The sequence below is a fragment of the Paramisgurnus dabryanus genome, chromosome 2 (assembly GCF_030506205.2).
Source record: "Paramisgurnus dabryanus chromosome 2, PD_genome_1.1, whole genome shotgun sequence".
NCBI lineage: Eukaryota > Metazoa > Chordata > Actinopteri > Cypriniformes > Cobitidae > Paramisgurnus > Paramisgurnus dabryanus.
Window position 1 is genome coordinate 16,339,965 of NC_133338.1, and position 13,978 is coordinate 16,353,942.

Consider the following 13,978-nt stretch of genomic DNA (forward strand, 5'->3'; position numbering starts at 1 on the left):
CTGCCGAATATACAGAACTTAAAGCCGGAGCAAGAACCAGGTTTGCTAACTTTTGTTTTTCTGATTATTCTGACTTGTTGTTTCCGGACGGTTTCGGTGCATGATATACGTCACGACCACATGTTAGCGATTGGCTTTGGCAGATCCTGAGTGACTCTGGGCAGATCCAATAGTTTTAAACTTCAACAATGGACCCTACTTAACGGAAGTAACGCTTTGCAATGGAGCGTGGCCAGACTCTCTGTACAAATGAAATGAATGTACGAGAGTCTGGTTATACCAGGCTACCTCAGCTTCACCTACGTCCCGCTTTTTTACCCATTTTAAGATATCCGCGAGTGATGTGTGGTGACGCGCGGCCAAGATGATCAAAAATTTTCTTCAGAAACCTATGAGTGTCGTTACGGACCCTACGTCCATCTTTTTTTACAGTCTATGGTTCGGACTACGCAATACTAGAAAGATAAATTTTCTTGTCATTATTTATGGGTAGGTTACATAGTCTTTATATCTTATCCTTTGAAACGTAATGCATATTTTATACATAGGATAGGCTACTGGGGTGGCATGGCGGGGAGCAAATGTGAGATGGGTGCTGTGTTTAAGGGCACCTCCGTCCCTTCCTGCAAGTTGTGAGAATCGAACTGGTGACCTTTGTGTTACAAAAACCTAACCAAGTTACTTCTATATAAAGCATAGCCAGGTACTTCAATTGAATATTTCCTAGTAGCTTTTCCAACACTGTATTTTGCTGTTAACATTTAGCATTTTATAGTACTGTTAATATGTTAACAGGGCCGGAGTAGGACTCATTTTCAGCCCTGAAGTTGCATTCCTTAGACCGGCCCACTTTAGTTCATGATTGACTATATTCATATAATATTATTAAATCCTCAGTAGCCTACACAAGTCTGCAATAGTGCACTATTATCTGCATCCTTGCAATTCATTGTATTTTTTAAATGGATAATTTCCAAATCAATGCAAATACAGTAAACAATTATGATTTTTGCTATAATCTTGCAGCCCTATCATAAGATATTTTAATATTATTCAATTAAACATATTCAAAAACTGTGTGTGTACTAATGTGTTTGGGTTTTCCCATATATTTCTATTTTTTTTTTAAATGGTGTGTCTTGAGATTACCTGTTGGGTTGAAAAAGTTTAGAAACTCTTGATATACAATACACAAGCAAGACTTATCAACTATGTACGTGTAGAAATGGCAAGTGGGAGAGAAAAGGAAGTCTGCCTGGATTTGGAGGATGTGCCGGCTGGTGTGTGGAATAATTTTTTTATTTCACGTTACCTATGATGACGACAGCGGAAATAAAACAATAGATAGAACTTCTGGCACAAACGCAGTGTACAGCGCTATTTTTAGCCTTTCATTGAGAACTAAAGCGGCTGATTTTTCGCATAGTTTCAAATTGCTAGTTACAACACAAACAGCTGATTCCGACATAATATTAGTTCACGTCCATATAAACTCGTCATTACTCCTGCTTGCGTTTAAATGACAACAGAGAGACTGGCCCACAGGCCATCCCCTCAAAGTAATCAGGACAGAAGCGGTCAAAAGTGGACAAAAGAGACAGATTTAGATACCAGGTGTAAACGTTATGTGTCTCTCTCGTCCACTTGCGATCCGATCGATGAAAACACATGAATTACTCTCTGCAGTATTTAAGCAGCCTCTCAGTGGTCTAAGAGCTACACTGTAGTTGGCAGTTTGATAAATGCAAGTTATCTTTGTGTGCTTAAAAGGCACATAAGTTCATGTAGATGGCAATACACATTCTCTTTTTTTGCCAAATAAATAAAAAGCTTGTTGAAATCATCAATGCCTTCCCTCTTGCTGTAACAAAATCTCACCTGGCTTTCCTCAGAGATGGTCCCAATAATGTGCTTAAAGGGATAGTTCACCCAAAAATGATAATTGTGTCATCATTTACTCACTCTCAAGTTGTTACAAAACGGTATAAATGTCATTCTTCTGATAAACACAAAAGAAGGTATTTTGAGAAATGTCTGTAACCAAACGGTTCATGGACCCCATTTGCATTCATAGTATTCTTTATTCCTACAATGGAAGTGAATGGGGTCCACAAACTGTTTGGTTACAAACATTTCTCAAGATATCTTCCTTTGTGTTCATCGGAACAAAGAAACTTTTGCAGGTTTGTAACAACATGAGGATGAGTAAATAATGAAAGAATTTTAATTTTGGGGGTAAACTATCCCTTTAAAGTCACATTCAATTTGTGCATGATTACATGATGTAACTTTTTTTAATACTGTATCCTAAATTGTGGATAATAAAGCTATATATCATATGCTGAAGTACATTTCTGGAGTGTTAAAAAAAAATAACAACAAGAGCCGTAAAGAACCCAAAACCGTGACCCTAAAACCGTGATACGAACCGAACCGAGGGTTTTGTGAACTGTGCCACCCCAGTGACGAATGTTGCAGTTTTAATCAATTAATTTGTTGATTTATAATTAATGTTTTTTGTTAGTTTTGTTTGTTTAGAATTTGGTTTGTGTTTAATGTGTTTTTGTGAAATTTAAATACGGCCATCTTGTCCAGGACTCCCTGGAATAAGAGATTTATTTTAATCTCAATGTGACCTTACTGGAAAAGTAAAGGTTAAATAAAATAAAATGGGGATGGTGATACAAGCATTAAAAAACTAGTGTGTTTAATTTATAAATAAAAATTGTAAATGTAACACAGTAAAAATACATTTCACTGGTTGACTGAAATATTCATGTTCTGACTGCAAAAATGCGCCTTTCAGAGTTAATGTTTCAGATAAAATATTTATAATTTCTACTACTGTAAGTTAAATAGGCATTGATCATGTTTTGTAGGAATAAGCAGACAATGGGCTTGGGATCTCTATTTGGAGAGAGTGACCTACAACAGTTAGATGGAGACCCTGTGAAAGAGAGACAGGTGGTGGATAAACAGGTTGTTGCACTTTGGGAAATCATGTGAGTTTCTTTAATCAACAGTTTTCATTTTGACTTTTCTTATTACTTAGAATATTTTGTAATCGATAAATATAACTTGAAAGAAAATCTTATTGTATTTAATTTTACAATTTTACTACACACAATGTTACACAATTTTCCAACGGATAAAATTAAGTCCTGTCCTACTTTTTTTTTTTAACCTTTTTATTATCTTGTTTTGCTCAGAAATGCATTATATTACAACACTGGTTTGTTAATATTAGGGATGCACCGAATCCAGATTTTTTAGGTTTGGCCGAATCCCGAATCCACCGTTTAAGATTCGGCCGAAACCGAATACCGATTCCTACTCGCATCCTTATTTCATTAACACAGTAAAGCACATTAATGAAGTAAACAACGTCCGCAGTGTATTTTTCATTTTATTTAATATTAACTGTACATTATGCCAGGATGACAAGTTGGAAAAACTATTTTGACAATTACCATAAGCCTATGCATAATGAAAGCGATGCGTTGCGACACGCTCGTTTTTCCAATAAGCAAGCAGCTCCGCGCTGAAAACTATATTTAACTTTGAGTGAGAAGCTCCGCTCGTCAATGTCAGTTTTCACTTGGCCGTCCAATGACAGTGGAGGAGGGGCGGGACATTGGCGTCCTCAGGGCGTTTTCAGCCGTGTTTAAAAGTTTTGGTGTGTCCAGCCCCTAAGGCTCAACGAAAGAAAAAGCTCATCTCCACGTCAGCACCCGATGTGTGTAATCAACGGCCGCGTGACGTCGACCAGCATAGCGCAAGCCTAGGGTTCGGTTCGGTGGAAAAAAAAATCTAGGATTCGGCCGAACCCGAACCCCTCAAAAAGCCCAGTATTCGGCCGAATCCTGGATTCGGTGCATCCCTAGTTAATATTGCCATAAAAACAATAAAATATATATATGGTAAAGAAATATATCTATGGCATCAACTTAAAAAATGACAAAGATATAGAAATCAAGCCCACACATTAACAATAGAAAGCTGCTTCACAGGACTGGCATAGACGACATACAAAACAGATAAGTTGTTCCTGAAATTTTGGAGATGACATGAAATATCTGCCTACTGAAATATCTGAAGTACAGGGCTAAAGTCGCAATATTTATGCCTTTTCCCAGAACTGACCTGATTGTCGTTTTTCTGTTTCACTTTATAATGATAGAAAAGAGTTTCCTATGAATAGATTTTGCATCAGGTAGACAGGCACTGATTTGCAGACTCTCATAAAAAAAGTGCATGGCGGGGGGCCAGACAGATTCAAAATGACATTGAAAAGGGTTCATTAAAAGCAGAACAAACGAAAGACAAGAAAATAACTTTGTGGGAGCATTTTAGCGAAGTGGTTTGAGCTAATTCGCGCATATCTATCAGCAGGGGTTTCACAGAAGGGGTCCCACATATAAATATTTAATGGGGTGCCAATCTAAAATTCGCCTACAGAACCAACAGAGCCTGGGCTACCCTTATCGCTTTATATCTGAGTAACCAATCTTCCCAAAACAGTTCAGTTGATAAAAAAATACTGTGGTCTGTTAAGAGTTACAAAGGTCTGGTCTTGACTTACAAATATGACACCTAAGACTGTCGACCTGCTCACATGACCCAGACAGCCGTAGTGCACTAGGTCACATGACAGCTGTACACATTTCATTGAGGCACACCTCATGCTGTGTCACAGGACGGTCACAACATTTAACAACAATTAATCGTAAGACAATCAAATATGCTGTTTTTAAGGATTGTGACTTTAGATGTGTGTGTAAATACAGTGATGTTAATTAAGTTTTGTTTTATTTTTTACAGATCAAAACATAAAGAAGATAAAAGGTAGTGAGCTCTCAGATCTGTCTTTGTTCTTATAAATAACAGGAATGTTTTGTTAATAACAGTAATGTTTTTGTTAATATGTATAAATTAATGTTTTATAAATATAAAAAAACAGAAAAATGTTGAGTCTCTCTCTCTCTCTCTCTCTCTCTCTCTCTCTCTCTCTCTCTCTCTCTCTCTCTCTCTCTCTCTCTCTCTCTCTCTCTCTCTCTCTCTCTCTCTCTCTCTCTCTCTCCCTTGCTCTCTCTCCATCTCTCTCTCAGTTCCCCTTTAGCATCTGCTGTTCACTTGTATCTCAGACACTCTGGCATTAATCTGGGAGACTCTAAAGTTTTTCCTGGTTTAATCTTGGAGAAGGAGAAGTGGCTTCCATTCTTTCCAAAAAGTAAAAAGGTCAGGACAATTCATCTTACTGATCAGGTTTAGTCTTTCTTATATCATAATAAATAATATTTTTGTAACACTTTTGGCAATTCTGCATTGTTGCAAAGCAGCCTTACAGGGTTTCAAAGTAGTACAGGCAACTCTTTAAAACTAAATGTATTGGATAACATATCGTCGGTGTCGGGCGGAATCCTTGTATCTCCAAAACCATTATTTTTCAGGAAATTAAAAAAACGCTGTATTTTTAAGTTATTAAACATTTATCGTTAAAGTTGTTATTATGCCTTATATTGCTATCATATACTGTTGTGTACCAACATTAACACAACATTTTCCAAAAGTCATGTTTTATAGTAGATACAAGCTTTATAACTTTGGAGCAGGGAGATACAAGATTATGCTCTCATTGATAAGAATAGTACGGACACAGACGTTGCCGCTGCCAGCAGTGTTCAACAAATACTGCGGTCACGTTGAGGCTTGTCACAAAGAGAAGAGGCTTCATTAGTTAACCAAAGCCAACTGTAGTTGCATACATCTTACTAAACTCTTTTTAAAAGGTTAATGATCTATAAGTGATGCAATACAAAACACGATGAGTGGACTACAGTATGCTGTCTAATAAGTGGAAATGAATCTAATCTGCTCGCAAACTTACCTTCGTGGCTCACAGGCTTCCTTCTGCACAGAAGCATTACATCTATCGAGTTTTAATAAATGTACTTGTGTGTTTATTGATAAAACTAAAGCGGCTGATCTCTGTGTCTTTTCATTAGTTTCATTTTGCGTGTGTGTGGAAGTTGCGTGATCTTATTTCATCAATTGCGCTGAAATATCAGATAAAGCTTTTACATATACATGTACAAAACACTGTGCAGCATGTTAAATTACAACACAAGCAGCGGACTCTGACATCATATTAGTTTGCGGCAATTTATACCCGTCATTACTCCCGCTCACGTTTAAATGACAGCAAAGACTCGCCCACAATCTCCACAGACCACCACTTAAAGTAATCAGGACAGAAGCGGTCGAAAGGGGACAAAAGAGACGGATTAAAATACCAGGTGTGAATTGTTGGCCATGCTTTAGACTAGGGCTGTAACGATTAATCGTGCAAATGTGCATTTTTTCAATGAATGAATTTTAAATATATTACGGTGAAATCTCGGCACATCCCAAAGCCAGAGGGCGCTCTTGTGCAGAAACTCCCTTTGTGCCACAGAAGTAGCAGCATTACAAACCCTATTCCAGGAAATGTCTATAAGGATATTTATTTTTCTGTTCTTCAAATTGTTTTAGGTATTTTCATGATAATAAAGAATATTTTGAGTGTTGCTTTTTTAAATGCACGTTATAAAAGACTCATAATGATTTTAGATTGATAAGGACTGCGTACTGACCAAAACACCATAGTACACACTCAAGCTGTGCATGAATCTATTTCAGACAGGCATTTTTAATGGGACACGCGATTAATCGTTACAGCCCTACTTTAGACGAGCCTTCCGTCAAACATTAACGCATTCGCCCCGTGTGAATGGACTGTCAGAGGGTGCGGTGATATGCACCTGAGATATGATAGAAAGGCAGTGGCAGGGCAGCAACAAGGGAGAGTGTCTGGATGCGCCATAGACGTAATTGCATGGGCATTATATTAATATAATTATATTTAAATTTCACAGTCGCGCCAGTGTGACCTTTAATAAACAGTAGTCGCATAGGTAGGAAAAATACTCACAAAATGCGACTATTTACTCGCAGTCTGGAGCCCTGTATATTGTATGTTTATTTATTTGTTTATATATATATATAATCATTCAACTTGTTCCGCCCTTACAGTAATGACAGACGACTGGAAATGGATAATTTAAAGATGAACGGTGCAGTATTACTTGATTTTAGTGCGGCATTTGATGTTATAGATCACAATCTACTCATAGGTGGGTGATTCTCACGAAAACTTGGTTTTAAAAATGTCAAGCATGAAAATGTAAAAATTGCTTAAATTTACTTTTTTCCCCACCAGACATTGAAAAACAAAGTCTGGAGTAAATGGGGACATTAATTTAAACACTTTTACTTATCATTTAACACTTTTTGTAACATAATTAAAAAAATTAGTCCTAAAAAATCTCATTACCGCAACAGTCAGAAAACATCAACACTGACATATTTTCAAAATGACATGACAAACCTGAAAGAACATAATTTGGAGATTCTGCACATGCATTTAAAATCAAAGTATTATGCTTCTATTAATTAAATTAACATTTAATAAGCATCTGTTGCGGTAATGATAATCAAAATGTCATGTAAGCATTCTGACAAGACAATATTTCAAATTAACTGTAAAAAAATGATCTTACCTGGTAGCCATCTTGAAGTAACTGGTCCATGTGCTTGGTCACTCAAAATCAAACTTTATTAAAATTCTGTATGTGTGCTAAAACTGTTCTCAAAAAGTGTTGCGGAGGATGAGAACATCAGGCATGGACACATCATGTTCCTAATTTTTCTTCATTATTATTATACATGAATATTCAGTAAATATTTTTTCTGTCATCTAAAGTAGTCTAGCAAAACATCTATTTATTTTTTTTCTAAATATTTTTGTGTTAATTTGATTAAATTACAACATAACGCATGTTCAAACACAGCCGGACGCATTGCGGTAATGAGAATTTCAGCAGAAAATGAGATAAAATTGACAAATTATAAATTCTTATGTTGAAATCACACATTGTGCAAGGTAGAACACAGTATTGTTTTAATTCTGATGCTTTTTAATATTACTATCTTACACATTTTATAGCTAAAATCATTAGTGCCGTGGTGTTTCAATGGTTTCGTGAGAATCACCCAGGTAAACTAGAATGATATGGATTTAGTCCAATTGCCATTCAATTTATGAAGAGTTGTCTTACTAGTAGGAAGTAATGTATGCTGATGATTCCACTTTGTATTATGCTGCAAAAACTGTCAGTGAACTGGACAATGTTTTATCTGCTGAGTTAAAGATGGTTTTTGATTGGATAAAAAAAATAAGTTGGTGCTGAACATCTTGAAAACCAAATCAATTATTTTGGGATCGAGTCATAAACTGTCATCAACACCAAAGATGAGTTTGAACTTGTATGGGGAACCTATAGAACAGGTGGATAAAGTAAAATTACTGGGCACAATAATAGATAGTCAGTTGTCATGGGCAGAACATATTGATATCATAGTGAGGAAGATGGGTTGTGGTATCGCAATGGTGAGGAAATGTCTTTCTTATGTACCTACACACATCGTGGGACAGGTGGCCAAATCTTTAATTTTATGTCATCTGGATTATTGTGCCCCGGTATGGTCATCTACATCTAAAAGGTCAACTAAAGAAATTACAAACTGTCAAAAACAGAGCCGCCAGATTAGTTTTAAATTGTCCCCTAAGAACAAACACTATTAGTAGGCACCGTCAACTTTCATGGTTAACGGTGGAAAATAGTTTTTAATACACTTAAATTTTTCAGTAAAACTGTCTTTTCTTCTCAACCAGTGTTTTTATATAATCAACTTGTTAGATGTGATCAGGCTCATTCTCACTTGACTAGGTCAGCTGATGATGGTCAGCTAATATTACCACGTCCAAATTCAAATGCTTTAAAGAGAACAGTTATTTATTGTGCCATCAATCTTTGGAATAATTGCCCATTGAATATACGTAAAATGAATGGCAATGTCTCTTTCAAGTATCATCTGAGAATGCATTATTTAAAATTGTGAGTTGGGAATGTATTACTGTAATAATTTATTCTGAATAATTTCTGATGATGGTTATAATGATGTTTACAATGTTTTACTGTTGTTAGATTATTATTGTATGTTATTTATTTATTTTGTGGACCCCAGGAAGACTAGCTTCTCACTTTGGTGATAGCTAATGGGGATCCTTTTAACAATAAACAATATATTTAAAGAAGAACATTTTCTGTTCATGTTAGTTCATGCCAGTACAATTATTCATGTTGGTTCATTGTGCATAACCTAATGTTAACAGTTACAACTTCTGTGTTATATTCTGAAATATTTTCCAACTTGCAGTTATGACAGTAAGGTTTTTTTTTTCGTTTTGTTTTCTCAATGCAATCTCATAATGTTTTTTCTCCCTAGCAGCTGAGCAGCGCAAAAAAAGAAAAGGATGGAGAAGATAAGAAAAGAAATCCTTTATTGAAATACATTGCGAAGCCTAAGAGTACATCTCAGTCGAGTAAACAACACACACATGCACATATAATTCAATCATCACTGTCAAGACAAATGTTGTTTAAACTCTAGTTTTAACCTCTTAGTTTATTTATTTTTACCATATTATGCCCTCTTTGTTTGAATGTTTTTTACATCTGAATAATTTTCTTTAAAAGGTTTTGTTTTCATTTTTCTCATGTTTTTGTTCATATTATTTTTCCAGTGTTCCATGTTCCATTGTCCCCCACTGAAGGTACACATCCCTCTCATTTCCATCATTTCCTTTTAGTTTATTGTTTTCAATGACCCTATCAAATCAGTGTTATATAATGTTATGTCAGTGTCTGAGTTTTGAGGTCATCTACTGTATATGCTAGTTTACTTCTAAAAGTTAACAAAACATGCTTTACCAGATAGTTTATGTAACAAATGTACGGGAGAGCGGGGCACAAAATAACGATTTTTGGCGTTTTCAATATGATCGTTTTCAATGATAATTCAATATGCATTTAAGTTAGTTAAAAAATATTTTTACCCACACAACACAGATCTCTGCTACAAATTAACACTCAAAGTTTGTTTGTGGGACCTATCATTCTTGCACAATTGCACCGAAAGTTACAGTAGTGCAGTTGCACCTGCTAAAAATTATATTTAAACGCAAATAATTCAATACAATTCTGTCTATATACTAAAGGAGGATTTTGTTTATATATCTGTCTATAATAGATCGATATCCAAACCTTCATCCATCTGTGATCCTTTGTTATAACGAACTATAACTCTGTAAAAATATTTTAATCCCAGTTATCAGTTACTAAGAGTTTCAAAATGGTGTTGTTTTTAAGGTAACAAGACCGTGATTAAAATAATATAAGGTTGGATTTGGTAACTTGTGCAACTCAGAAATGTAAAACAACATGAGATGAGAAATTTACTTTCATGCCTCCAAAACACTCTTTGTTCAATAACTTAACGAAAACACATCTTAACTTTTCCCAAATTCACAGGAGATATATTCTGACCATAACTATGGAAAGAAGCCGTGTTACAATTAACCCTGCTTTATGTTGTGCCCCACTCTCCCCTACAGGTCCAAAGGTTTTTTTCTTTTTGTTTACAACTATGTCCAGGAAAATATCCTCTACAGTGGGAATGTCCTTCCTCTTAATAGAAATACCACCTTTCATTGGCTAGTAATAATTTGTTTGTGTATTTCCGTTATAGTAAATTATCTTTCCTAACTATCAATTGTTTGGAAAGGAAGTGAAAAGAATTTATTAATTTAAAAGGGTATTTGCTTTATCCATATAATATAAACTGTCAAGAGAAAGAGCCCATCAATAAATAAATAAAAAGTAAAAACCAAAACAATATCTTAAACGTGTATTACAAACCGCTTCACTGCATCTTTAAAGTAATGTGTATTATGTTAACTTTAATGAGTCATGTATACTAATGTTATACCATTTGGTTTTTATTTTCTCTGTATTTTAGTTCATCCAGGAAGTGTGCAAAATATTATTCAGCAGTTTGAGAATAATTCCTATTCTGTTGAAGACGGCGAAATTGAGGGACAGAGGTTGGCCTCCAGCAGCTTTCGGAATAACAGCATGGAAAGGTGTGTTCTTTTTTCTATACTCTGAGAATACTTGTAATGTTAATCAATTTTTTAGGTTGATCGCAGGGGATAAATTACCCATGTACATAAATAAGTGTTACATAAACGCATGCATTCTCTTTCTCAGTCCAACCATGTCGGTGCGTTTGGCTCGTAGCGAGTCGTTAAAAGCTCAGGGGGAGGGCCGGCGACGAGGAGATGGAACAGGGGTAGAATCTGTTCCTCGTTCCTTAAGTGATTTAGATATGGAGGACTGTGAGGAAAGGGAGAGGCCAGGCCTGAGGCCGTTACATCACAGGGTCTCGTCATCAGCATCCAGCTGTTCAGCACGGTACAAAACACACACACATGGTGAAAGATTTTGGCAGGGTATTATAGCTAAAACAAAAATGTCACATCTTAACAAAAATCTTAATAAATCTTAAGGTAATTGGGGAATCTTAAGGTGAAGGGTGCAATTATCTTTCTTACTGTAGTATGATAGATTTCAAGTTGGACATTTTCTTGGAACGTTTCCCAGACTGATGGGCAGTAACAGTTGCCTCTTTAACATCATTGCTGATGTCTTTTCTTGCCACATGCGTGAATATATGGATGCAAAATATTGATTAGATATATTTTATATTCAGTAAACGCTTCTGTATAGCTTAGTGGTGGGTTTGAACCCTGGGACCACACATACTGATTTTTTTTTATTTGCCGTGTTACACCCTGTAAGTTGTTTTGCATGAAAGCATCTGCCAAAATGTGTAAATGTACACATGTAAAATGTTAATACAACCAAATGTATTTTATTAATTATGTTGACTTTTATTTATATTGACTTTATTTGTATTGAATGGCACCTGTCAAGATGACTCGAGTACTCAGATGAGGCTGTGTTATTAGTTTTAGGTGTTTGTTATCTGGAAATGCTCTTTTCACTTAATCACTGAGGTTCTTTGCTTTCCTTGAGTAAAATTGATCCTTACGTTTTAGATCCTTGGAGAATCCAACACCACCTTACACCCCTCGCTCCCGCCGCAGGTAACTTCGGCCCATAATTAGTCCCAACATGCTCTTTTAATCCATTTCTTTCCCTTACTGTCAAATATCCATCTCTGCATCTGTAGGAGCATAGACTCTCCAGTGTCTCTGTTACCCCATGCTCCTGCCCTAGATGAGGACGTGATCGATTCTCAGAACTGGCAAGAGACGGTGGAGCCACACATACTGACCTCTCTCACTTCACGTGAAATCGACAGACAAGCTGTCATATACGGTACAGAATTGTAATGCTTGCTAATGGCTTTAAACACAAAATAATATCAGTACAGATATGCATTTTGCAGTATACTTAACATGAAATATGTTCCTGCAGCTTAGTTGCTAGAGCAGTGTGTTATCAGTGCAAAGATCATGGGTTAAATTCCCAATACAGATTAAAAAACTACCTTGAAAGCGCTGAGAGTCGCTTTAGAAAAAAAAAAGAAAAAGTGTCTGTCAAATGCATAAATTGAAATTAATGGAAATGTACTGGCTGTGGTGCACATTGTTTAAATGTTTGTCTTTTAATATTTTAGTATATTTTATAAAATGACCACTTGTAAGTTTTTTGTAATTACGTTTCTAAAATTAAACCACAGCAGTGGTGGCCGGTTGACTTCATGTATTTAACCTGTTATGTGTGTTGCACGTCATGTCAAAATATGTGTTCTGCGCGTCATGTAAACATATGTGCATCACACGTCATCTCAAACTACGTGCCTGCTGCAGACGCTTTGAAGGGGTTTATAATACAACCCCAAAACAGAAAAAGTTGGGACACTGTAGAAATTGTGAGTAAAAAAGGAATGGAATAATTTACAAATCTCATAAACTTATATTTTATTCACAATAGAATGAAGGATAACATATCAAATGTTGAAAGTGATACATTTTGAAATGTCATGCCAAATATTGGCTCATTTTGGATTTCATGAGAGCTACACATTCCAAAAAAAGATGGGACAGGTAGCAATAAGAGGCCAGAAGAGTTAAATGTACATATAAGGAACAGCTGGAAGAGGACCAATGTTTAGGAATAGGAATGTTGTACTATTCTTGTCTAATACAGACTTCTAGTTACTCAACTGTCTTAGGTCTTCTTTGTCGCATCTTCCTCTTTATGATGCACCAAATGTTTTCTATGGGTGAAAGATCTGGACTGCAGGCTGGCCATTTCAGTACTCAGATCCTTCTTCTACGCAGTCTTGATGTTGTAATTGATGCAGTATGTGGTCTGGCATTGTCATGTTGGAAAATGCAAGGTCTTCCCTGAAAGAGACGTCGTCTGAATGGAATCAAATGTATCTAGAACTTGGATAAACCTTTCGGCATTGATGGTGCCTTTCCAGATGTGTAAGCTGCCCATGCCACAAGCACTCATGCAACCCCAAACCATCAGAGATGCAGGCTTCTGAACTGAGCGCTAATAACAACTTGGTATGTCCTTGTCCTCTTTAGTCCGGATGAAATGGCGTCCTAGTTTTCCAAAAAGAACTTCAAATTTTGATTTGTTGGACCACAGAACAGTTTTTCACTTTGCCACAGTCCATTTTAAATGATCCTTGCCCAGGGAAAACACCTGTGCTTCTGGATCATATTTAGATATGGCTTCTTTTTTGACCAATAGAGTTTTAGTTGGCAACAGCGAATGACACGGTGGATTGTGTTCACTGACAATGTTTTCTGGAAGTATTCCAGAGCCCATGTTATGATTTCCATTACAGTAGCATTCCTGTATGTGATGCAGTGCCGTCTGAGAGCCCAAAGATCACGGGCATCAAGTATGGTTTGTCGGTCTTGACCTTTACGCACAGAGATTGTTCCAGATTCTCTAAACCTTTGAATGATATTATGCACTGCAGATGATGA

The 13,978-nt window shown here is 36.2% G+C and overlaps 1 protein-coding gene across 8 annotated transcripts in view; it reads left to right on the forward strand.

The window, feature by feature from the left end:
* Positions 1 to 13,978, forward strand: part of arhgef11 (Rho guanine nucleotide exchange factor (GEF) 11) — a 193,075-nt gene that overhangs the window by 121,370 nt on the left and 57,727 nt on the right. For 5 of the 8 annotated variants that reach the window (XR_010527896.2, XM_065255072.2, XM_065255066.2 and 2 more), the window contains 9 exons: positions 2,880 to 3,002; positions 4,822 to 4,845; positions 5,109 to 5,238; positions 9,388 to 9,484; positions 9,686 to 9,715; positions 10,960 to 11,083; positions 11,211 to 11,414; positions 12,062 to 12,109; positions 12,196 to 12,344. Coding sequence is in view for 7 of the 8 variants with exons in the window: in XM_065255072.2 (XP_065111144.2) it covers positions 2,880 to 3,002; positions 4,822 to 4,845; positions 5,109 to 5,238; positions 9,388 to 9,484; positions 9,686 to 9,715; positions 10,960 to 11,083; positions 11,211 to 11,414; positions 12,062 to 12,109; positions 12,196 to 12,344 (929 nt within the window). In the remaining variant the exon portion in view is untranslated. The remainder of the gene's footprint in view (positions 1 to 2,879; positions 3,003 to 4,821; positions 4,846 to 5,108; positions 5,239 to 9,387; positions 9,485 to 9,685; positions 9,716 to 10,959; positions 11,084 to 11,210; positions 11,415 to 12,061; positions 12,110 to 12,195; positions 12,345 to 13,978) is intronic. The other 3 variants (XM_065255067.2, XM_065255069.2, XM_065255070.2) reach the window with 3 other exon arrangements.